At 40.7% G+C, this 25,027-nt stretch overlaps 1 protein-coding gene and 1 long non-coding RNA gene across 8 annotated transcripts in view; one reads left to right on the forward strand and one right to left on the reverse strand.

Moving 5' to 3' along the window:
- Nucleotides 1-24,828, reverse strand: part of LOC121069112 — a 272,423-nt gene extending 247,595 nt beyond the window's left edge. For all 4 annotated transcript variants that reach the window (XR_005819277.1, XR_005819278.1, XR_005819273.1 and 1 more), the window contains exon 1: nt 22,087-24,828. This is a non-coding gene — a long non-coding RNA (uncharacterized LOC121069112). The remainder of the gene's footprint in view (nt 1-22,086) is intronic.
- NDST4 (N-deacetylase and N-sulfotransferase 4) overlaps nt 1-25,027 on the forward strand; it is a 155,897-nt gene that overhangs the window by 52,895 nt on the left and 77,975 nt on the right. For 2 of the 4 annotated variants that reach the window (XM_040554869.1, XM_040554868.1), the window contains 2 exons: nt 402-1,162; nt 17,755-18,998. In XM_040554869.1, the coding sequence (XP_040410803.1) occupies nt 18,018-18,998 (981 nt within the window). In that variant the 5' untranslated portion in view covers nt 402-1,162; nt 17,755-18,017. The remainder of the gene's footprint in view (nt 1-401; nt 1,163-17,754; nt 18,999-25,027) is intronic. The other 2 variants (XM_040554870.1, XM_040554871.1) reach the window with 1 other exon arrangement.

Genomic DNA, 25,027 nt, shown 5'->3' on the forward strand with positions numbered 1-25,027 from the left:
AGAGATAAAGTATTTTAACAAGAAATTATGCAACAAACAGGTGGAATTTGCATTGCATACATTAGGAAAAAATGCTTTGCAGCTTCAAGTGCCACTAGTTTGCTGGAATCCACCCAAAGGTAGTATCAGTGAGATCATTTGTAACCAGCTTGCTGGGTGACCTTTCCTTGATTTTGGTCATGCTACACTGTTGCATGAAAAACAACCATTGTTGTGCCAGGTGATCTTATCAGTGACCCAGCGAGAGTATGAACCAAGAAGCCTTGTGGTACTGTGATTTTCTGGAGCCTCCTTTAGCATTTGGGGATGGGGTGGGGGTGCTGGGGGTTCCCTTCACACACTTGCCTGGAGCACTCCCTGTCCTTCCAGCAAAATGACTTTCAACTTTTCCTTTTTCCCAGGCTGTCAGCTGCAAGCTCCGGCTGTGAAATCGGAAGCGGCGAGCGGCATTTTCCTCCTGCATTTTGGGCGGGAGGAGAGGTGGTCCAACTGCACAATGACAGATTATGCAAATCCTCCCGGAGCATCTAATCAATCACGCCGGTGCGAGAGGGACGCAGCTCATCTCCGAATTAGCCTCCGTCGCGGCAGCCTTGCGTGAAGCCTCCCCCCCGCCGGCGTGACATCAGAGCAGCTCCGAGTCCTTGAAAGTCTCGGGGTTGATTAGCGGGAGGAATTGGCTGCTTCTGCCAATCACCGCCCTGCGAAGCCGCCTCGATACTCGTGTAGATATGAGGGCGAAGGAGGCTGACTACAGCAAACAGGAGGCGCGGCGGCAGCAGTGGCACCGGCAATAGTAACAGGAGCAGCTGGAATTCGGGTGATTAAAGAGTTCTCGCAGCCTTTTTGCTGTACTCCGGCTGCTCCCTGGTGTAATCCCCACGTCCGAGAAGGAAGCTGCGTTTTAACAGTGCGCTGAGCAGAGGTTTGAATCGTTCCAGCTGGCTGCTTGTTTGGAAGAGGACAGCCTGTGTATAAATGAGATGTGACTGTGCCGGCAGAGTTCAATTTCTGGGGCTGGAGCAAGAGGAGCCTTCCCGGGATGCTGCTCAGACAGCTGCTATCAATTGCAAACTCTCTCTAGCTTACCTGGAGCCATGGGAGGAGATTTGAATAGCAGATGTCTCTTTCCTGCACACTAGGAAAGGAAATTCTTCTCTAGGTAAGCTATTCTTCATCTTCTGCACGTATTGCTACGTTAGCCTGTACTTCTAGGTGCATGTTGGTGCTACTGTACAGACAGTACATGTACTCAGATTCAAGAGAACAGCTCTTGAACAGGTATGATACCTACAAAGTGTAAAATAGTCTTCCTAGAACCTATTTGTGTACAGCAAGTACTTCAGAAAGCTGCCTACAGCCTGGCATTCAAAGGATTTTTTCCAAAGTTTGAGATCTTTGCCCTGTTTGCATGCAAGTGCCCTGGATGTAAATAGATGGATGTACACTGAGGGGAAATAGTTGTCTGCCAAAATATGTGAAAGAGCACCAAAGTTAGTAGCACTGGAAGTCAGGTGACAGGGAAAAAGAAAAATAAGGTTGTAGTTCTTTAGTCTGCTCCATACAGTCTGCTTTTGTTTGCTACCATCTAGCAGTCAAAGTTAAGCAAAACAAGTGCATTAAAATGACAATGTGAAAGCTTACTATGGGTAGGTAGTAAACATGCACTATTTAAAGTAAGAGTAACTGTACTGTGAGGAAGCCAAGACATGGAGGTCTGCTCTGTTCCAGTAGTTTGGTTTCCAAACAACATCCATCAGCAATGTTTTTTAAAACAGCATGATCATTCGTGGCATGGAAGCAGGGAATATGTCAGGCAGAAAGAGGTAAAGCAAAGAAATCAGCATTTATTCCTGAGATTACTACAGTCAGACCACAGAGGCAACCCGGCGCTTTTATCTTACAGCTGACACACCGACTCCAAGTCATTGCTGCTGGGAATAAACATTAAAAGGAGAATTGTTTAGAGCTGGCTAAGTAAGTCTCTCTCTACAAGCACTACCCTAATGTAACCATACATACATACAGAAGCCATGATCCTTAATTCTCTTTTCCCTGGGGAATTTACCTTTTTTTTTTTTTTTAAGCCAACTTTTGCAGCTCCTAATCCCATTGATCAGACTCTCCCTCACCGTTTATAAACGTTTCAGAATTTGGCCTATCCTGTGTAGCAGCTTATTCTGCCTTTTCTACTTCATTAGTCCAAAGGTTATCAGAGCCAAAGAAAAATAGCATTCAGTAATTTTCATCCAGTTTCTTCAGCATTGTTTAAATGATGATTCTTCTGCTAAAAGATGTTCAACTTGGGGAAGAATATCAGAGTCTCCTTGATCATAAAGTTTACACAGTTGGCAATGCTGCCAGGTGCTTCCCTGTCTTGCCCTATCATGTCTGCATACTTTCATCATGCACATTTTACCATCAGCCAAGCTGCACTGTCTGATTTGCTTTCTGAAATGCTGCTCTAAAGAAGAGCGCAGGGGAAAACGCCAAGTCGCATTTAACTAAGGAAATTCTTGGCTTTCAGTTTTCTTCTGAACCTTATCAATCCAAATAATATGACGAGCTCAATTAGATTAGATGTGCCTAATGGCATTGCTCCATGCAGAAGTTTAAGACTGCATTTTAGTTTTTTTGTGCCATTTCCTCAGAGCAGGGCCATTTTTGATTCATAATAAATGCCTTGTATCTGAAAGCCTCAGAAATGAAAGCAGGAGTAGCTTGATTTCTTGTTGACACCACTGTTTTCTGTGAGGCTAGAGAGATGATGCTCTATCTTCCTCTTTATCGGAGTAGATCTTATCAGAAGTATTAGCTTTAAGCATAGAGCATTATGCTTGAGTCACTGGCCACTTGCGTGTATATATAAGTATATAGACACTTCTGCCTGAACACCTTGTTAACTCACACTATAAAGTTCTGAAAGTCATATTAAAACTTTATGGATGTCTAGAGGCTGTGATAGCTGTTACATTGCTCTTTGTAGTGGCACTGATCACACTTAGCTGTTTTGGCAGCATGCAGGAAATCATGAGCTCTGGAGTTCAACTATCATTCAGTATGAGTGGGGGGACAGGAAATATGCTAATAGTAAAGATTATTTTTTGAAGCCTTACCGTACAGGAATTCTTAGATAGCTTAAGGAAAACATGGCCACATATTACAAACTCTGGGCAATATTGATCAAAGAAAATGCTGATGAGTTACCAGCAAGTCATGAATGTTTTCAGATAAACAGAAAAAAAAGTGACATTTAACCTTATCCACCAGAAATAAATGTTTCTCATTTTATTTTTCCACAAGCAATAAAAGAGGAAATCTTTTAAGCAAAAAAATAATAAAATCATTCTGTTCCAAATCTGATTTAGCCCACAAACAATTTTGATTTGCAAGCCCTTATGTCTATAGGGCTGGCTGAGATTCAGCTGCACGTATACACAGATGTTTGCTTTGCAAAGCTTTAATAATGCTTCAGCATTTTAGGCACATCCGCTCTCCATACCTGTAAAGGGACCTTTCCAAGCAAAACACTAGACTATAAGCAGCAAAGCACGTCAGGCTGGGGTCTGGGTGACCGAAGGAAAAGGTAACTCTGCGTTGTGCAGAAAGATGTGATTTCCTCAGCCTGTGGAGTCATATCAGGAACAGAGCACGGAGCTAAAGATGAGCTGAGGGCTCTCCACACTTCCCAAGGTGAGGGGAGCCCTGTTGTGAAACAGCCTGCAAGGACCGAGGAGTAGAGTGTAAGGTGGCGGCCGAACAGATCCCTTCTTCTCAGGCCTGGGAGGAAGTTGAGGACCAGAGCAGATGGAGCAGAGCAAGGAGCCAGCACCCAGGGGCTGCACTACAGGAGGAGGAGGAGGAGGAGGAGGGTGGTCTCTGTGCTAGAGTTTGCTTGGAGCATTAAAGTGTCTTGTCTCACATTTCAAGAAAGGCAGAAGAATAGTCATATCACAGCAACAAGGCTCTTTTCTCCCTGTTGAGATGTTAAAGTTATGCCCTTCATGGAGTGGAAGCCAAGCAGAAGAACGCAAGATAAAAAATAAGGAACTTATTTTATCTATGTCAACATTTAAATTTAAAAAATTGTTTGAACTATAAAAAAATCAGCTGCTGGAAGAAAATGAAAGCTATGCACGTCAATCCAAAACATTTATTACAACTACTGTCAGTAATAATAATTACAATGAAATCACAGATTCTTCTGAAATTAACAGTTGCTATAGAAAATGAATAATATTTTACCTAAACAGTAATGCTACCGGAATCACATGGTAACAGCACAACAGTGTAGAAACCATGTCAGTACTGGATGAAGAAAACACATTGGCACCAGAAGTAATATATTGTGATAAGATGTTTTAAACTTGATCTGCAAGGAGCAAAGAAGTATTAAAACCCATTTCCTTCTCTCTGGCTACAGGAAGGGTCACAGCTGCTTTCCCCAAGTGCAGGCAATTGGAGGAAATTAATCCTCCCTCCAATGCTGCAGGGATGTCTTTTGGGGAACTAGAGCAAATAGAGAAGTCAGAGCAGGGTGGGCTTCTTTTATGAAAAAAAAAAATAGCAAGAAGAAAGGGGCTTCCTCTTCTTACTTGGGAGATGAAATAAAAGCTGTACTCAACTTACTTGCTTGACTAGGAGAAAGCCTGCTGAATTTCTGGTTTATTTCTCGTGACCTAAGTAAGTCTTCCTTTTACCTCCTTCACATCTCACGGTGTTTGTCATACAAGTTTCTTCCCTCCCTCAAAGCCTGCTACAACAAGGTATTCTGAAGTCTGAAGGGCAGCCCCAATACCGACAGTGTAATGTAGACAGCAGCTTAAAAATGTTTACATATAGCTGCTGAAGCATTTGTCCCAGACCACAGTATAGCCAAACTTAGTGAGCACATGCTTTTGCATCCAGCTGGGCCACCAGCAAGGTTAGTGTTAGAGAATTTCAGGCAGGACAATTGTGCGACTTTGGCCCTAAGTGGTCACAAGATGAGACGAGCATCAGCCACCCAGTTGCACCTGCAGCTATAGAGTTTTACTAATGGCTGGGTTTTAATCTCCCATGCTCATATATCATCAGAGAGACACAGCAGATAGCGAAGGGATTCTTCCCTGAGCGAAACTGCATGAGACATATCCTCCTGAAGGACTACCCACGGCTCCAGATTTCAACCTGCACTCCGCCAGGCTGTCACTGAAAGGACTGCATTTAGCTTTTAGTGTATAACTAAGTGTTCTGCTAAATAATTAATAGCAGCTGCTGGTCATAAAAGAGGCTACTGTTTGGAAAGTTAAAACAGTCTGTCATGAAATACGCACCCACCTATGTTCTAGTTTAGGGGATGCTTTATCCACCATCCTTTCCCTGTACGTGGGACCCATGTTTTGTGAAAAGGACAGAGCTTGAGCTCCAGAGCTTCAGGGTATTCTTTGAATTAATTTATTTTTCCTCATTCAGACATTTATCACCCCCTAAACCACAGAGGAGAAGGCAGGTGGTCAGTGTTTCATAGAATTTTTTAGACATAATAGGAAAATGTAGTAGTGTCTGGGTTTCTGGGTGAGATACAGGAATTAAACTTACTGGTTGCTTTTGATTTGAAAGCCCTCAGTTTTGTGGTTTTTTATTTTTTAATAAAAACATAGGACCATCTACCTTGATATTTGTGCCAGGCTACCTACATTCTGCTTACCTAAATCACTGGTATAATGAGCTAGGGCATTTTAATTCATTATTAGTTTGTTGTGATATTTTAAATGGTTTCACTGTTCTGCCCAATACGATTGCACTGTCAATGGTGGGACCAAAAGTGTGCACAGTTTGCAATCCCTTACTGCACAAGGCACTGTAAAAGCCAATAAATACCATCAGCAGCTAAGGGTCCAGGTGCATTTTGAGTTGATATAGCAACCTTTCCTCCATCCTAGGGTCTAACTTGTTGCTGACTAAAGCAGTGATTCCAGAACGTCTACTAACAATACCATCTGAGTCTTGTTTCCCCATATCTCACTGTTTCTAAATTACCTGTAGGGGTGCATGTAGTTCAATTTGTACCAGAAAAAAATCACAATTAAAGATCAGGGTATCTCCATGGTATGCGCTGTCTGCAAAGCAAGCATTGTGTGCATCAAAATACTGTGTCCAGGCCCCAGCTTAAACTCAGACACTAACAAGACTAACTCCTTATCAGGTCTGGAGATAGGGACATCTACATGCCAGCATGAGTCAGCAGCAGTCCTTCCACATATTCAGATTTTTAACTAAAAGCAGCTCAGAAAGCACTTTCTCCTTCATGGAAAATATTTTTTTTCATGCAAAACTTACGTTCAGGACATGATTTTGTTGGCTCAAAAGTCCCTTTCATAAGGGAAGTCCCTTTCAAAGTGCCAGGCTGGATTTCTTCTTTCAAGATGCATCCTGGATATACATACTGGAAAGCCCAATCCATAAAAGAAAATAGATAAAGAAACAGAACTGTAATCCTAGCCTGGTGCTGTGGCAGTATATTCAGGTAGAAAGATTTACATTACTGGATTTTCTGTTGTTGTTGAATTGTCTTTTTCTCCTCCAAAAATAAGTTAATGACTCAGTAGTTTGATAAGCAGAGATTTTTCACAAAACAGGTTAGTCAAAGCCTCTGTATTCTATCAAATAACTCTAATGGTATTAGTTCTAGTTCCAGTTTGTGAGCTTAGTGTGACTCAACAAAAAAATCCCTTGAATTCCCAAGTAGGACCCTTATCCTACCGGTGGCATTTCTAAATTCATCTTTATCTAGACAAAACAAAGAATAGCTTGTTTGAAAGAAGACATTTGTTTCTGTTTCAAACCAGAAGAAAAACAGTATCTATAGGTTACAGATGACAACAGAAATCTCAAAAGAGCTCTTCCACTTGACTGAAGGTGGCTTCTCTCAGAAGTACCACCAAACAATGAAAGAAACCGGGAAATTAAGTCAGGGTACAAATAATAATACGGTAAAGGAAGCAAGCACTGTAATTCATTGGCACTTACACATGAAAGTACAAATTCTGCCCTGGTTTTCCTAAATGAACTGTCTGTAATAATCACGCTATATACATTTGAAACAGACATGAATCATCTTAGAAAATTTTGCAAGCTAATAGGTGGGAAAGCTGAAGTACTGAAAAAGCCCCAGAGGGCAATACATGATACCGGTGGCAAAGACAGAATTCAACACTTCAGCTTCCAAGTCTTGTCCTCTCACCATGTTTTCCTTCTTCATATGCAAACACCACCTATGCAATCATTTCAAGGTTTTTTTTGAAGTTGAATCTGTATTAACATCTTCCATAAGACTTCCTTGGACTATCTTGTCTGCTTGGCAATGTCTGAATTACTTAAGTACATTGAAGCAAAAAATAGTCTGTTGGGCATTGTAATACTTTTAGTATGTGAAGTTTCTCTATCTAGATTAGTTTTACTGGCAACAGTAATAAGTGCAGCCATAACTGGTTCGCAAAAAAAGCTGATCTCTCAACTTCAAAAGAGTTTAAAAAGCTTAAAAGAACCAAAATCTTCTGACTCTTGGTTACCCACATTAGCCTGCACGCCAGTGCCAATGGCTTAGATGATGCTCTCATCCACACATTTGCTCTCAGAGGCTGCCGGGACCAGATCCAGACTTTCAGCCATCTGGGAGGTGCAAGGAGGGTCCCTGGCTACACATATCCTTGCACTACTACTTCAGTGATCTTCCAGGAAAGATTTGCTTTTGCTCTAGCTCACTGACCATGCTACCTATTTTCTACCAAATCCTCTCAATAATAACAAAACCCTTCAGCCAGCAAGGAGAAAGATGGGGAGAGGGAACTCCAATAGAATTTATGTAAAGAATAAATATAGGCAAGCTGTTATTAATGTAACTGGAGATTGAAAACTCCCTCTACCTGCCCGGAACCTGGCTTGAATAAACTTAGAATAAACCACTGTTTAAATTTCACATGGTAAACTTGCTGCTCTAAGGATTTATGTACAAAGTCTTTGTTATCTGGGTTTAAATAGACTTCCTTTGCAGTGAGTAACAGATCATTACTATGTGACAGCAGTAGTCTTCCTAAAATAAGTTAGCGGCCTCCCTGTACCTAGCACAGATGTGACCACATCAGACTTTCTCAAAACTAGTGCCTGTGACAGCATACAGGCACCACAAAACGTTTAGTGAAATCTTGTCATTGATACGAGGGTCAAGACATTTTAATTGTCTATATGAAAGACAATGTTTCTAGGTCCCATTACAGCAATAAGAAAACAGAAAACGTGGGAAAGCATTAAGTATGAAAAAAATATATAAAGGCTAAAAACTTCATATTCTAGTAAGCTAGTCAGAGCCTGTGACTACACCAAGTAGCCAAAGTGACTCTTTCTTTGTTAAGAAGGGAAATTTTGACCTATTTTGTGGAGGAAGCCTCCAAAAACTAAAGTTTCAATAGCTATACAGCAAATTTATAATCTTTGGCAAATTTTCAAAATACAGATCTGCAGTTACTTCGAATATTATAGAATTATAGAAAAATATTTTAAAAAATATTGTTTATGTCTTAACTTTCATAACTTATCAAACAAACTGTGCAGAGTTTGATTATTACATTGATTGACTTTAAGGAGTTCTAGTTAGGCAGCCATTATATTGCACAAATATTGTGTCTCGGCTGAATTCAAAGCACAAATCATTCTGTTGAAACTGCATTGCTAATTGACAGCCTTATAAAAGTAGACAACGGTAACAGAATAGATGGACCGTAATAAAACATCTGATACAATATCTCGCAAAAGTTTTATATGAAAACTTAAATGAATTCAAATTGGCTTTCATCGAGGCATTAAACTATGAATTGAAAAAGCGATGAAGAGCCGTTAACCAAGCGAGATCAGATTTGCTGCATCAGGTCAGGAGAAATGTTTTGCAGGCTGTCTTAGGGAAACACTTAAAGCCTGCTGTTATTCATCAGCTTCATTCAGAAGGTCCAGAGCAATCACAGGATGTTCATTACACCTGTATTCTCTATTAATCCCACTGGAAAGCAAAGAATCAACTCCCAGGACTTGATCCTCTAGGTCACACACAATTTTGGAGCATAGAAATATCAGCTCCATTTTCAACCACAACTTTCTGCCATGACATTTTGGCTCTGCCATCGTGGCTTAAGCAGTAAGCTTCTGACATTCAGTCTGTATCTCAAAATCTTCGTTTTCACCCTTGGCAGTACAGTTACTTTTCTACAGATCTCACATGGGTTGTTAAAGACAAACTATCAGTTGAAAGATAGCATTATGCAAGAGCAAGTGGCTATTGTTTCCAGCTCAGCCATGGGTCTGCCAAATGACCTTGGATAAGTCAGGCCTGTACCCAAGAATAATGATATTTTTGTTTTGAATTTTTGGTAAATTACTGGTGAGAAGGGATACACATTATTACCACTAATCAAGCAAGACCAATAGATGTCAGAGAAGTCAAGGAGAATTATTTTTCTTTTTTTTTTTTTTAAATGAGGTCTTACCACATATCTAAGGTTTTCAGATGGATAACATCAAAATACTATGTATATTTTGGTATATTATGATATAGTGATATATTATTATATCAATGTGACATTTTTAGAACTGAACAAAATGTGTACCTGGTCATTAAGACATACTTATTGCAATGGTGATCAGCGCTACTCTGTCAAGAAACAGGAAACATAGGTTCCCGCCCTTCATACCCTATGGTTCTCCAAAGACCATAATTATATCACTGATTTCTAGGAGCTTTCATACCAGACACTCATGAAAAATAGAGTTTAAAGAAACATTACAACCACATATGTTCTAAAACAGGTCACTGAAACATCACATATAGGATATTCATGTGCATTTCTGGGTGGTCCAAACTGTTAGACTGCTGGAAGTTAATGAGTCAGGGCCAAGGCTGAACACAGGGCAACATTTGCCAGAAGTGAGGTTGGGGTAAGTCTTGGAATAGCAATTCCTAGCAGGAGTTAAGCAACATGAGGTGTTACACATGGGCTGGAGAATCAAAGGAGACAAAAATTCTATGAGGGAAGATTTGCCAAAAGAACAATCCATCCTAGCATCCTTATAGTCTCACTAGTCCACATTTGTAAAAGTGTCCCACTGATTCACATAGAATATCTTTGTGGGGGTCTCATTAGCAGAGGTTATTGATAATTTTTAGACCGGTAGCTTTAAGAAAAAACACTTGGCAAGTCAGCAACTTCAGATCATACATTAATGAGAACAAAATATGTCTGTTTTTATGTTGTTATGACACTACAGCTACCGTATATGTTGAAGAAGGTGGAACTTGGGGCGAGTCAGCAGTGGCTATCTGCACAACTTCAAAAGCATAAAAGGAAGGAGTAGAGATGATGATTATTACCAGGCTCTCTCTAATCACAATTCGCCTACTTAGTAAAAAGATAAGTAAAGTACCAAAATAAATAAAATCTCTCAATTAATATGCTTCAAATCACACTCAACAACACTAAGCATGATAAAAATAAACCAACTTTGGTGGTCCTAGAGTGAGACCAAATGTTAGCTTTGTATGATTAGTTTGCATCTGTCAGATGTTATCTACTTTATCAAGACAAGAGTTTAGAGACTCCCTAAGCATTTCTTTATACCACATTTCCCAGCTACCATGTATATGTGGTAAGAGGTGTTTGCATATGTGCACACGTGAGAATATGTATGTGTAAAACTATCTTCAAATAGGCTTACAGCTGCCCTTCAGCCAGGGAGCATTTTTTTCTTCAAAGCTTCAAGTTCTGAATTCACCCAATAAAGTTTAAATAAAGTTTAAAGCCAAAGAACCTTGGGAGTCAGAAGGGTCAAATAGCTGCTTTCCAAGTATTCTTTCATGCATAAGATCATGCTAGCTTTCACTCAGTGCATATGCTGAGGTATTTCAAGATCTTTGCTTTGCGTTCACTGATTATCCACTTCAACCTCTGGCCGTCATTTTGCTTTCTGGAATCACACAATATTATAGGTGCGCTATAATTAGAATAGTTCAATTGGAAGGGACCTATGAAGATCATCAAGTCCAACTGGCTGACCACTTCAGGGCTACCCAAAAGTTAAAGTATATTACTAAGGAAGCCTGTTCCAGTGTTTGGCCACCCTCAGGGTAAAAACACTTTTCCTAAGTTTGGTGCAGCTTTGTGCCATTCCCATGCCTCCTACCATCGGTTACCAAGAAGAGATCAGCACCTCTGTCTCCATGTCCCCTCCTCAGGAAGTTGCAGAGAGCAGTGAGGTTGCCTCTCATCCTCCTTTTTTCCAGACTAGACAACCCAACTGTCCTCAGCCTCTCCTCACAGGACATGCCTTCCAGCTTTTTTTCTTTTTTTTTTTAAAACCAGCTTTGTTGCCCTCCTCTGGACACTTTCGAATATCTTAGCATCCTTTTTATGTTGTGAAGCCCAGAACTGCACAAAATACTCAAGGTGAGGCAACTTCAAAGCTATATATAGTGGGAAAACCACCTCTTTTGACCATCTGGCTATGCTGTGTTTAATGCACCCCCAAATTGTGATTTGCCCTCTTGGCTTCTAGGGTACACTGCTGATTCATAGAGCCTACTGTCAACTATCACCCTCAAGGAGAGCAGCTCTCCACACAGCTGCTCTCCAGCCACTCATCTCCCAGTCTTTAACTGTGTCCAGCATTACTCCCTCCCAGGTGCAGAACTTGGCATTTACACTTGTAAACTGGGAATATCATGAAATATTACATTCAACATCTTGGAAGTTGAAGTCTCCCTACAGGATGAAGGCAACTGATCCTCCTAAAATTATTATAAAACCCAAAATTCTGGCAGAGGCACAAGTCTCGGAGCCAGGCAGTAATTACCTGGGCTCACCTGGTTCTTTCCCTGTCTCTTCCCATTACAGTGAGAACTGAGGAAAATACTACCTGTGCTAGTGAATCCTTTAGCCATCTTCCCAGTGTTTTGAAATCTTTGACTAACCTCAGACTTCTTGTCATGACATCATTGTCTCACACATAAAAGATCAGGAGTAGGTAATAATCTAAAGGCTGTACTAAGCTCAAAATCTTACTTGTTGACTTCTCCAATCCAAGCCCTGGGGAGGTAGCAACGTTCTCTGTGAAGAGGGCCTGGTTTGCAGAAGGGACCCTCCATTCCCTTCAGGAGGGAGTCACCTGAGAATGTAATTTGCTGCTGTTTCTTCACAGTGCTGGTCTTGTTGCTTTACTTGCTATGAGGAGGGGAGGAGGGAGCCTGTTGATTTGGGCCTTGGTAGGAGAACTTGCATGGATACCTCTTCTTACACCTCTTCACACCCCTCATCTACCACACCCAGAGCCTCATATCTGTTCTGTAATGGAAGCTGAGTGAACAAACAGGGGCTCCTTTTACAGGTCTGTGTAGTACTAGTTTCCTTCCTCTCCTTGGTGCCCCTCCAGATGCTGCCTTTATCCTGATGCAGATCAGACACCAGACCTGCCTTAGTCAAGTCCACGTCAGGCCACCTTGTGCATATCAGCGAGGGCAGAGCACCACTGTGCACCAAGCACACTCTTGGACTCCCAGATACTTCACAGTCTCTCCACCTCTTCCTGAGATGGACCACCGTCTCAGGGACTACCACCAGGCACACCCCACAGTCCAAGGCCGCAGACCAAGCCTGCAGGCAAGCAGAGCAGACTGCAGCCAGCTGACTGGTAGAGCACGTGTCCCTTCTCACGTGCCAACCACCAAATCCTACCTAAGGCCTTCTTCCACACCACTTCTGCCATTTTAGCTGGCTCCGCCCAGCCCCTGCATGGCCCTCTCAGCAGACTAGCCACCAGAGGCCTACGCACGCAGCACATGCGGCCTGAGGGAACCTGGGCCCAGAAACATCCTGAGGTACCCCTGAGACCTTGAGAGCCTCACTGTCTTAATAGACTGATCAAATACTTCTGAAAATAATGAAAAAAACTTACAGATGATTTTGAATTGAAACCAAACAAAAGAGATGAAGGTGCTAGGTAGGGCAGCCTCTCTACTCAGAGATTATCAGAGTTAGAACAAAGTCAGAACTGCACCACCTTTTGCCACCTGAGCTGTCCCTACCTCAGGTGAAAACATTTTGTACAGACTTATGATAAGCCAAGAGCAGCCAGCATCAACTCATGTGTGAGCTAATAGGTCACAGAAAACATGTTGTAACTTGATTAAGCTTGAAAAATTATCTTTCAAGAACCCAAGTTTCATGAACTTAGCAAGAAGTCTCTTGGAAATCCAAGAAAAAAGTCTCTCTCCACAGTGAACAGAAACCCTACATTTTGCTAATGGTCAACAAGAGTCATTTTTCACTCAAATCAGTTTTCTTGTTTCTGTGTTGAATGAGCAGTCACATGTAAGGAGTAGTAAGTCGGTATCATGGATCATTAGGCTGCTAACAAATGGCAGCAGTCGTATAAGCTTGGAAAGGAAGGAAAGGAAGAAAGGGTTTACATTAATTTTTTAGCCTAAAGGGAAGTTTTATATATAGAAAATAAAAACATAATGACTTCTGATTTATACTGGAATACGATGAGAGGAGATCCCAGCCTGTTTCCAGATGAGTTATCCACAGAGCGTTGCACGCAGCATTGCACTGTCACAGAGAGGCAGCCAGAAATTACCATACTGCATTGAGTGCACTGCTCCTCTACATAGGCCTGTAGTCAGAAACACACTTTTAACCTGTTACAGATGTGAAGCCTATTCAATCGATCAACAGCATGGATAAAAACAACCGTTTATTTGGTGTTAACCAAGATTTCTGCTTTTCATAAGCCAACTAGATCCTTAGCCTAGCTACAAGGACAGGATACAAGCTGATAGCCCTGTGAGGCAGTGCTCTCCCTGCCCTTTGCCCAGGCTGACAGCCCGAGCATCAGATACCTGCTGCTGTCCTCATGCCTGCACCAGGCCACTCATGTATCGCATCTCTCTCCTGATGATGCAAGGCAGCAACCCTCATTCTTAATCCAGTTGTTTTTATTCATCCAAGCAATAACTTCATTACTACAGTGATCCCTCATTAGCAATTAATAGCTAACTGCTTTTGCAGTATGTAGCTGCATTCCGCAATGTCTGTGTTTCCCTATCGACTAGTTGCACCCAGTTTGGTCAAGATGCTTATTAAAAATCACGGTGCACTTTGAGAAGGTCCATATTCAGAAACTGGGCCATGAGAGAGTAAGCTTTAATTTCTGATGCAGTGCTAGCACGTGGTGTTAATAAGAGGTTGTTTCTTTTCACTACAGTGCTACCATTTTTCAGTTCTTGAGCCCTGATCTCTCAATCATCTTCAATATCAATATGCTTTAATCAAATGCATTTGTATGGGGAAGCAGCAAGTACTATTTAGAAAAGAGGAGGAGATTTTTTAAAAACTTCTGTTTTCCTTTGGCTGCCTTAATTTAAAAAAATTACTCTTCCTGCACATGGCTATGGCATCACAATAGAATTGTACCATTTCTGTACAACAGAAATGTCTAGGATGTCTGCGAAACACAAGCCAGAAATCCGCTAAAGGGCCAAGTCTGGATGATTGTAACCTGAATTCCGTGATCAAGTGTATCCGGCTCTAGACTTTGCCCCTGAAGAGCCAGTGAGTTCTGACCGGTGACCTCAAACACCAGTTTCTAGAATGAAACTACATTAGCAATGATAATTATGAAAGATGGCCTATTTTCATGTTTTCAAATTAATACAGCACAGATATACTCTAAAGAAGTTTGAATTTCTGAGTGAATATAAAGCTGTTGAACTTTATGGGGGAGAGTTTCAAAGGCACAAACAGCACTTAACTTCCAATTATGCCTTGGAAAATGTCCCACTAATGGCTAATATAGCTGATTTATTTTCATAAACTTTAATTACTTCACACTTTTTTTTTACTGAACAATATAATCACTTCAACTGAGCAGTTCAAACACAATGCACAATTTAAAAGGGGATCTGCTCCAATTCCAGGTTCCCATGTGCAAGTTCAAATTTCTTATCAATCTTAATATTGCACACCTAGATAATTGTGAATACTTGTTCTTGCTATAACATCGACATTGAACAGATGTACTCTTCTATATAACTAGATACTACTAACTATTCTAGTTAAGTAGGAGATATTTTTAGCAATGATATTTGTATTAACTAATGTAGGATAAACGTTTGTCTAGCATAAAGTCAGGGGCTTTTCATATTTTAGCAATAAAAGCAATAGTAACAGTGAAGAACTGGTTCAAATGACAGCTTGCCATGCTAGCACACAAGAGATCCAGCAAGACAGAACAGTGAGGAAAAATGTGCAATTTTAGGTCTCCTCGCATGCAATTCCTCTTGTGGTACAGCTGTTGACTGAGACATTCAATGCGATTTAGCAGAAGATTTCTTAGAACAGAAATCCTGTTTATTTTTACTATATTTATTAAACATAAGAACATAAGTGTCTTAATTACAATGTTTTATGTGCCTCAATGATTTCTGAGACCCTTCTGGAAATAGTATGAACACAGGGCTGTTTGCTCTGTGAGTTGAGGTGAAAGCAGGTGCTGTCTGGCAAAAAGCAAGAAAATATTGCCCTCTAGTGATGAAAGGAGAAGATGCAAAGTCCGGGGACAGGGAGGGGTTAATTATTGTTTCAAGATACCCGCATCTCTCATGCTAAGAAAACCAAAGCTTGTTGCAATTAGCTGTTTTGTGGGGAGATTACACACCCAGCAAGGCTGTCCTTCCCACAGAGAGCAGTTCTCCTGATCTGATAAACCCTCAGTCAGGCTGAGTGACTCATCAATGTCACTGAAACTGAAGCATGGCCTCACAGAGAATGCTTCACTTGATCTGGTTTTATCTTTTTATAAAATCTTAATTGGAGGTTTAATAAGAAGTGAGATCCTGACAAGTATACACAGACGGGCAGGATGAGGGAAGCACTAAAGGGATTGGGGGTGGGGGGGATATACGGCAATTCTCTTACAATTATCAGAATGGTTTTAACTTCCTAGTGATTGCTGCATTTCTTTTATGTTTTTCCCTTCACATATAAGATATTACTAAATACAGGGCCCTTTTCTTGCTTCTGCTCACTTCTTATTTCTCTCCATATATAAGCTATCCACCTTGCTCACCTTTTTTGCTAATTGCCACATGACACACACAGCAGTGTCACGGACAGAACAGAGATATGAATCTCCTAGCAAGCTTCTGACTGACAAAGGTAAAGCAGATAAAAACTGAATTCTGGCAAAGTCACAACTGGTCTCAGCAACAACTCCCTTTGCTTAAACAGCCAGAGAAGGAGCAAGTCTCTCACAAACAGTTCTTAATTCACAATTACTTCAGCAATTGTTCATTGCTCGATCAACTCTCCAAAGCAGTATAGTTCTAATACTAGGAGAGCAGTATATATATACACATTTAGAGCACCAGTAAAGCTTTTTGCTTTTATTTTTTAAATCCTGAACTGACACAACCAAGAGTTTCCTTAGATTTTATGACTCTGGCATAGAGTTCTAACTGGTAGACAAGTTTCCTCAATACCTTTCTTGCAAATTTTTTATAGTTTTTCATGTAAAGATTGAGTAGTTTTCAGAATAAAAGTTCAAAATTATAACTCAAGTTAATAGACAAGATGTCAACTGACAAGTGTATGCTGTGAAAAAGTTTCTTCCTCCTTGCAGTTCAAAAATCATCCATTGTTTACAGTCTCACATTCTTCCAATAGGTAAACAATATAAATAATTCAGACAGATGTTAATTCTTTTTAAAATCCACAGAGCAGCATGGGCTATTTGTTTAGTTAGCTTTAATTGCCTCTGAGTTGCGTGGTTCATTGTTAGCATTGGGAATTCTTTGTGAATTTAGGTAGGGCTACCAAGAAGCACACAAGTGCTTCTGAGCTGGCCAGGCAGTCCAGTTTGAGCCACACAGTAAAATACTTCAGCCACACAGTACAGCAGGGACAGGCCAAAGCCCCCATCCTTTAGTGAGAGTTGCCTTGATTCAGTGCACACGTTTATGTGCCCACCCAGCAGTCACAGAACAAATACCTCATGGCTCAGCAACTCCAACACTACTCATGCCCCATACAATCCTCCATTCATCCCTGGGAGAACAGAAAACGGAGCATGCACTGCTGCACCCTGCAGTTTTAGTAACCTACTCATTCTCTTGGAAAATCCATATGCAATTTTAATTATTGACAGTCTTTAAATGGGCAGTAAAATACTGGCCACCCCAGTTACAGAATAGAAACTGGGGAGAAAGAAGTCCTCTAAAGGTTTCTCATGTCTTTTTCTTTGCCTTGATTAGTTTCACAGTCAAAACCAGAATTTGATAGTCCTTTGCAAATACTTAGCCATAAAATTATGAGTTTGACATAGAACTTGGACCAATATTTAACCAACATTGTTTTGTCCTCATTTTGTCCTACAATCATTAGTCAACCCCACTTACAATAGCAATAACGCATTGTAGCCAAGAAATGGCCATAAATAAAAATACCCCTGTCCTCAAAAAGTTATGTTTAGACTTTATTTTATTTATTTATTTTCTCCCTAAGAAAATGGGAGAACTCTGATGTATTAAGATAAAACACATTAAGAAAGCACACAACACTTGAAGTGTTCATAAACCTCCCTCTCAACTCATATTACTGATATCACTGTTTATTAACATGCATTTTTAATTGCTTTATGGATTTTATTTACTTTTTTTTTAACTTGTTGTTGCAGATAATGTTGAGAGTCATCTTCGCTGATTATTGGCAACTGCTGTATTCTGAGAAAGCCTCTTTCAATTTAGCTTTACAGATCCTTTGACTTCCCACTCCAACAGCTTCATAACCTCCCCAACAGCTTCATAAATGTACTGCAATGGTCACATGAACATCTCAGGAGGGGAATCAGCACCTCTGCATCTCCTCATTATTATGGCACTTTAGGAAGAGAAAACCAAAAAGCGACAAGTCCAACAGAAGTTGAAAGTCCCACAAAAGATGAATCTAATAGTGAGGCTCCACAGAAGTTTCAGAACACTTGTTATTCTCCTGGCTACTTTCTGCTTAGCAAGTATCATCATTTCCGCCTATTACTTGTACACCAGCTACAAGCAGGAGATGGCCCTTGCAGAAACCACTGGAGAAGCAGACTGTGAAGATCTCAAGGTTCTACCATACAGATCCATTGAGCTGAAAACAGCTAAGCCAATTGATCCATCTAAAACTGATCCCACTGTCCTCCTGTTTGTGGAAAGCCAGTACTCCCAGCTGGGACAAGATATCATAGCCATCCTTGAGTCCAGCAGATTTCAATACCACATGGTCATCGCGCCTGCCAAGGGGGATATTCCCCCTCTCACAGAGGATGGAAGAGGAAAATACACAATTGTTGTATATGAGAATATATTAAAGTATGTATCCATGGACTCGTGGAACAGAGAGCTTCTGGAAAAATACTGTGTGGAGTACAGTGTTAGCATAATTGGTTTTCATAAAGCCAATGAAAACAGCTCCCCAAGTACAAAACTGAAAGGCTTGCCGTTACATCTTTACAATAACATAGCCCTCAAAGACTGTGTTGTAAACCCTCAGTCTCCCCTTCTGCGCATTACCAAAGCACCAAGGGTTGAGAAAGGCCCACTGCCTGGTGAAGACTGGACAGTTTTCCAGTTCAACCATTCCACCTACCAACCTGTGCTTTTAACTGAACTGCAGACCTCCCGACCACCTCCCATGGCATTGCCGAAGGCTGCTCTGTATGCAACCGTCATCCAGGACTTGGGGCTTCATGATGGGATTCAAAGAGTTCTTTTTGGAAACAACCTGACCTTCTGGTTACACAAGCTGATCTTTATTGATGCCATCTCTTTCCTGTCAGGGAAGAAGCTCACGCTGTCCTTGGATAGGTACATTCTGGTTGACATAGATGACATCTTTGTTGGGAAGGAGGGGACGAGGATGAACGTAAATGATGTGAAGGTAAGGCAAAAGCTGGGGGATACTATACCAGATGCAAGTATGTTCAATTGGGCATTCAAAAAGAGGCAAAGAGTGACAAACATGGGAGTCCCATTTTCTTTTAAAGGCTGAAAGTGCACAAATGTAGCCAGCAGAAACAGAAACCATAACCTGAGGTTACTTTAAAGGTCTGGTTACCCACATGCATACAGAGATGGATTCGAGTGTGTTGAATCCATAGAGGTGGCCTCATACAATAACATATGTAGTGAATATATTGGCTGCCTCTTCCTCGTCTAAATTCTGCTCAAGGACTTCGCCCTGAGCACCTGGATTCAAAAAAAAAAGCAACCTTCCAATACCTAACATAACAGATCTCTTTTTTTTTTTTCCTTAACCAAAATAAAAGGATCTCTGTTTCTGGAGCATATTTGCTGCTGAGAACTCTGAATTGTTAGATAACACCACATTTTACACCATGTTTTTATTTTTTCCCTTTGAACATACAGGCATATGCATCTATTTGTACATATGGTATATAATTCAATTTATAGGCATTTTCTGTATTCTGTAATTATTTCTAAAAATTAAACAGAACAATAGAAATGTGTTCATTTTTTGAACTCTCCTATAACTATGTTAAATAGAATTTAAAAACGAATGGAAAAGTTGGCCACAGTTTGACTTACAATCTTTAGCAGGGAAGTTTTCTTTAGCAGATAAATATTTCAAGTTACTAGTGACAGTATGAAAGTATGGCCTACACCTCAGCAAATGACCTAAATATCTGATAAGGTGGGTTGCTCACAGACTATTGTTTGGAGGTGCTTTTAAACTTCTTTTCATAGTCTGTGGTATCCAGGGACTCCATTATATATGTTCAGAGTAATTCTCAAATGTGTGTGCACTGTAGAAAGACACAGACTTAAAGTGGTAAATAGACAGAAGTCAATAGCATGAAAGTTACTTTCTTTCAGTTTTCCAGGTGGGGGAATCACACAGATTAACTGAGGCTCCTAAACATGCAATATTACATTCTCTAGCTTTTATTCTAGGGTTTTGCTGTAAATACCCTAATGCTTTCATGAGCAATAAGTAAGCCTTTTGGTTTTAAACCTAAATTTCTATTTTGTTTCTTAATTATTATTTCCATTGGTATGAGTTTTATATTTGTCTGCCTATTCATCTGAATCACTAAGAGATATTGAAATGCCCAACAAAAGAAATAGTCTCATATAGATGAAACGTTTTTGCACATCAGAAAAGTTCAGGTAATTCTGTTAGCCAAACCAGGTGTATGAGAGCTCATCAGGGTTGTTTCTAGCACCCAGACACTCCAAGTGTCTGCATTAGATATTCCTGGTGTCTTGAGATCTGAGCGCTATGCACAAGCTCTGTGACCAAGTGCCCTCTCAGCAGAAATATATGATAAAACACTCTGACAAAGGCGCTGTCTAAAAGAGGAAATTAACGGAAAAGGCAATTGTGGAACAAGTTTTTCAGCAGGAGCTTTCTGCACGCACATTTTTGAGAGCCTTTTTCTGATCTGGTTTGCTCCACTACAGAAGTCTATCATTCTACATTGGTTAAAGAGTCCCTATTACTAGAATAAAAGCGTCCACACAGTCACTTGAAAATTCAAATCATAACTTTGACTGGAATAATCTCCAAGCCCCAAAACATTTCCTTTTTTATCCAGCAATCAACAACATTAGACAAACCTCTCCACCTGTGCTTGGCAGAGGAGCCGTGCTCCATTGTTCGTTATAGGAGATACAAGAGAAAATATCCAGGAACTTGAGTAGGATCTGGACATCAGAACCCTGGCTGCTAAAAGCATTAGGCATCAATTTTGTATGCTGCACAGATTTTCCCATCTGAAAACTGGGCAGTTCACAGCACTGAATACCTTAACATGCGAAAGCATCTGCTAAGCTTCAGACTTTTCCTGAAAAAAATAATAATAATAAAAAAAAGCAGCAGTGTGGTGAGACCCCCTCTTCATCACAAAGAAGAAATCACGCAACAAACACCACCCATGGTGAGAACTCTACAGGCACACACTCAGAACCAACTTTCCCATCAGGCAGTCTTTTTGGGAAGCAGGATGGGGGATTGTCTGTCATAGATGATGTTCCCATGTAAAGCCATCCTGCAGCTTGACCATCCATTGGTCCATTCTGCACATAAAACTATGGTTTTCAGTTCCAATCAGTTACCAGGATTTGTTTCTCAGGGTGTTTCACAGGTACTTGCTATGCATTTTAGTCTGTACTTACAGACTGGTCATTCCCAGAATACATTAACATTCAAAGCAGGATGCTTGCTAATGAATGTAACACCAAAAAAAATCAGAGTGTACTTTGGTTAGTTTACAGTAAAAGATAATTACAGTGAGTTAGAGAACAATCACTCAAGTCACTTGGGAAAGGAGGCAATTAAGAACCAGAGGGCCTGGCTTCTCCCCTCAAGGCAGAGCAGCCTCCTTGGTTGAAAGGCAAAATAGCAGAGGGAGACAACATTTAGGAGGCTGATATTTAAGTGATGTCAAAGTATTGCCCTGCACTGTGAAGCAGCTGCTGTGACCAGCTGCTCAAAGGGGGTTGCGTTTTCACAGCAGGTTAGAGGCTGCCACGAAAGGCATGAGAGGTGACACATGGAGGCACCAAGGGATATAGGGGCGGGTTGTGCTTGACCTGCATGTGTATCACAGGGGCAAAGGCATGAATGGCTCTGATAGCTAAAGGATTAGTATAGACTCAGTATGTTGTTCAACAAGAACATAGCAAAATTTGAACCACTTCCTCTTTTTTTCTGAGCTGCATATTACAGGTAGATTTAGCACAAAAATCATAGCTGATATTAATATCATGCACATCAAAACTCATTTCAATCCCAGCCCCTGTAATGCATGTTTAAACTGTTAGCATCTCCAACACAGAATGGTTTTTATACAATGCTAAGAACAGAATAGAGAAAAAACATATGAAACAATGTTTACAACGAAACAACTTCTCAGCACAGTACAATTCGCTGAATTATGCCACATCACTACTTCTCCAGTTCCTTTATTTCTTAGGATTTGTCACTACAACTATCATAGATTCACCTTGTGCAGTCATATGGGACTCTCGTAGGCTTTTCTGAGGTGCCACACACACTTGTGTTGCTTTGGGAATGCTTTTATACATTCCACATTCCCAGGTGCATGCAAGAAAACCGCAAACAAACAGCAGCGCACTTCCCGAACTGTGTTAAAATTACAACTAAATAACATCTCTCTGTTCAAGCTCTTAGGCATTTCCTGCCAGTGGCCAACTGTATAATAACTGCCAGCCCGAAGAATACATGACTAGAAATGAGTTTTCCGATAACAGTATTCGTACGTAGCAATAAAAAGACAAGTAACACTGTTCCGGTGTAATTACTTCCTGCAACTCAAATGTTTTTATCCCCTCACAAAGCCTTTCCTCAATTAGGTGCTTCAAGGTTATATATAGTTTTATAAAGGGTGGCATCACTAGAGAAACAGAGATTAGAGAACAGAGTTATTATGGGCTCTGTTTACCACAAAAGATCTCCTAGTCCCTTGTATTATAGAAGTTGTGCAAGGTCATATCTAGCTAAGTAATTAAACATGAACTCAGCAGAGCCACAAAAAGCTATTTTCCCAAGCTTTGCAAAGATCTATCTTGAGACTAGTGAGCCCCCGCAAATGAATTCCTCCCTTTCCCTCCTGCCAGTATATTATCCCTCTGCTTGATTTTAGAAGGAAAAAAATCAAGAACTCCTCAGTTACCGTGAAGCATTACTGAATTCATGTACATGCAAATTATGCTGGTTCCTGGCCACACAAGCCCAAGACCATTGACATCAGCGATTTAGCAAAAACAACTAGAAATACCCATTTTTGCTGGGTCTGGGTTCTTTCAAAGAGAAAGAATACAGAACTTTTATCCTTAAAGTTCTCTTCTAACTGGGCACAAACCAGCAGCATACTTAAACAGGCAGTAAGAACTTGCTAAGGTATTTCCTTTGTTATTTTTCTAGTATGAGCTAGCATGGTATTTAGTCACCCAGAAGAGCCCAATGCAGTGACCAGGACTTTTCCAGTACCCTCCACGACTACACTTTCTTTTCTGGGAGCAATTATTAGCTCAAAACAAACAAAAAACAATCAAGCAAACATCCCTACATTTCAAAACAAAACAAACAAACAAACAAACAAAAAAAATAGCAATCCTCAGCCTTTTACTTTCTGTCCTCTCCTAACTCCAGGACTAGCAAGGCAGAACAGCCGCCCTTCTATAGCCTTCTTCCAGGTGGACCCTCTCAGGAGCCACCTGCTTCCCTCTCTTCTCCCACTCTCCCAGCTGGAGTCAGTAATCAAAGAGAAGTTGCTCGTCCCAGCACCATCGTGTCACAAAGCCCCTTTCTCTAAAGCCACGTTTCCTTTTTTTGTATTCCCTTTAATTGCTGCACAAGGATCATTCTTGTGCTGTCTGAGATATAATAAAGTGATGAAGCAATGCTTGGGAATGTGCTGTGTGTTACTACAGACTGCGGGCTCTCCTTTTCCTTGCAGCATCGGATAGCCCGTCTGCATTCTCCCCCATTCTCCTGCTCTAACCTTCAGTCCACTCACTGCAGTTGAGAAAAGAATTGCATTAGTCTCTGACACCTCCTCACTTTCACAAGTCTGCAGTTTGTCTTTGACCTTCATCATCATTAAAAAGCCTTGAACACTTAAAGGGTGTGATTTCTTGCTCATTTTGGTATTTTAAAGACAAGAATTCATGTTGGAGTCCCATCTTCTCTGATAATTCCAAATTAAAAGAGTATTGGCTCAGCAGGAGCCTGCACTCAGTAACTGAATCTCTCCAGCGTATGCTTTTTCTGATCTTTCTGCAAGGCAAATTGCTTTCAGGTAGAATAATTAGAAATAACTGGGCCACATCACCAGGCATGGCAGAACAATATTCAGTACAGAGACGCAGGTGGGCACAGGACGTGTAAAACTCTGTGCAGCACATCCGTGCAAGGTCTCAACACTCTTTGAAGGAAGGAATTTAATAAACCGTTGTGGACCAGTGCTTGGTTTCTGCTTCAGTTCTGCTGGGATCCCTTACTTCTCATGCCGTTTGGGGTTGGTAGCAAAGCCCCAGTCCAGGCACGTGGATAAGGAAGCTCTGCTTAACAAAGGGCAATAGCACAGTTCTGTGTCCCTTTGCAGAATATGGCATCTAGTGTTGCAGAATGCCCAAATTTTCATAGAAATTCTCCAGCAGTGGTTAAGACCAGACAAAAAAGGCAGAGGATTGCACCATATACCTGGATTTCTAACTCAGGTTTCTAAAGAGTTTCTCTGGATACCCTCCTCTGCTGCACCCTTCTGGTACTCACACACAACAGTGGAGAGATGATGATGGAAGTTACGGCAGCCCAACATCTCAGCCTCCCTCCATTTCATTCCAGATGTACTCGCTATCAATCCCCAGTGCTTCAGCAAAACTTGAAACTGATGTTGTAGATAGGAGCTGGAAACAAATTGTTTTTATTTTTATTATTGTTAATTTATCTGCTGCTTTTTCTTTCAGCAGAAGTCGAAGCATCACTTCCTTTCTGATACTGAGATACAATAGTCATCCTGTAGCCTTTTTATAATAGTAAACTCCTGCCAATAAAGTAACCACATCAATGGGCAATACAGGGAGAAACTGAAAACAGAGCATGTACGAGCATTGGAAGTTAGAGTAGACAGCCAAGCATTTGTCATTATAGTTTAAGTGTTACCATCATGTCACTTTAAAACACTTTTGAAAATGGCAGTGAAGAACATAATGAACAGAAATTCAGGAGTTTCCAGTTTGGGATGATTTTAAAGACTTTAAAAATGACTTTAAAATGCAGCTGAGAATGCATTATAAGAAAAATGTAATAATCAGACAATCTTTTTTTTAAAATGGGAGTGTCTACTCTATTCTACTTCAGGAGAGATGACAGATCATTCAATATTTTCCTTGTTTGTGTCTCTTGAATCACCCTGTTCT

Source organism: Cygnus olor, chromosome 4, assembly GCF_009769625.2.
Source record: "Cygnus olor isolate bCygOlo1 chromosome 4, bCygOlo1.pri.v2, whole genome shotgun sequence".
NCBI lineage: Eukaryota > Metazoa > Chordata > Aves > Anseriformes > Anatidae > Cygnus > Cygnus olor.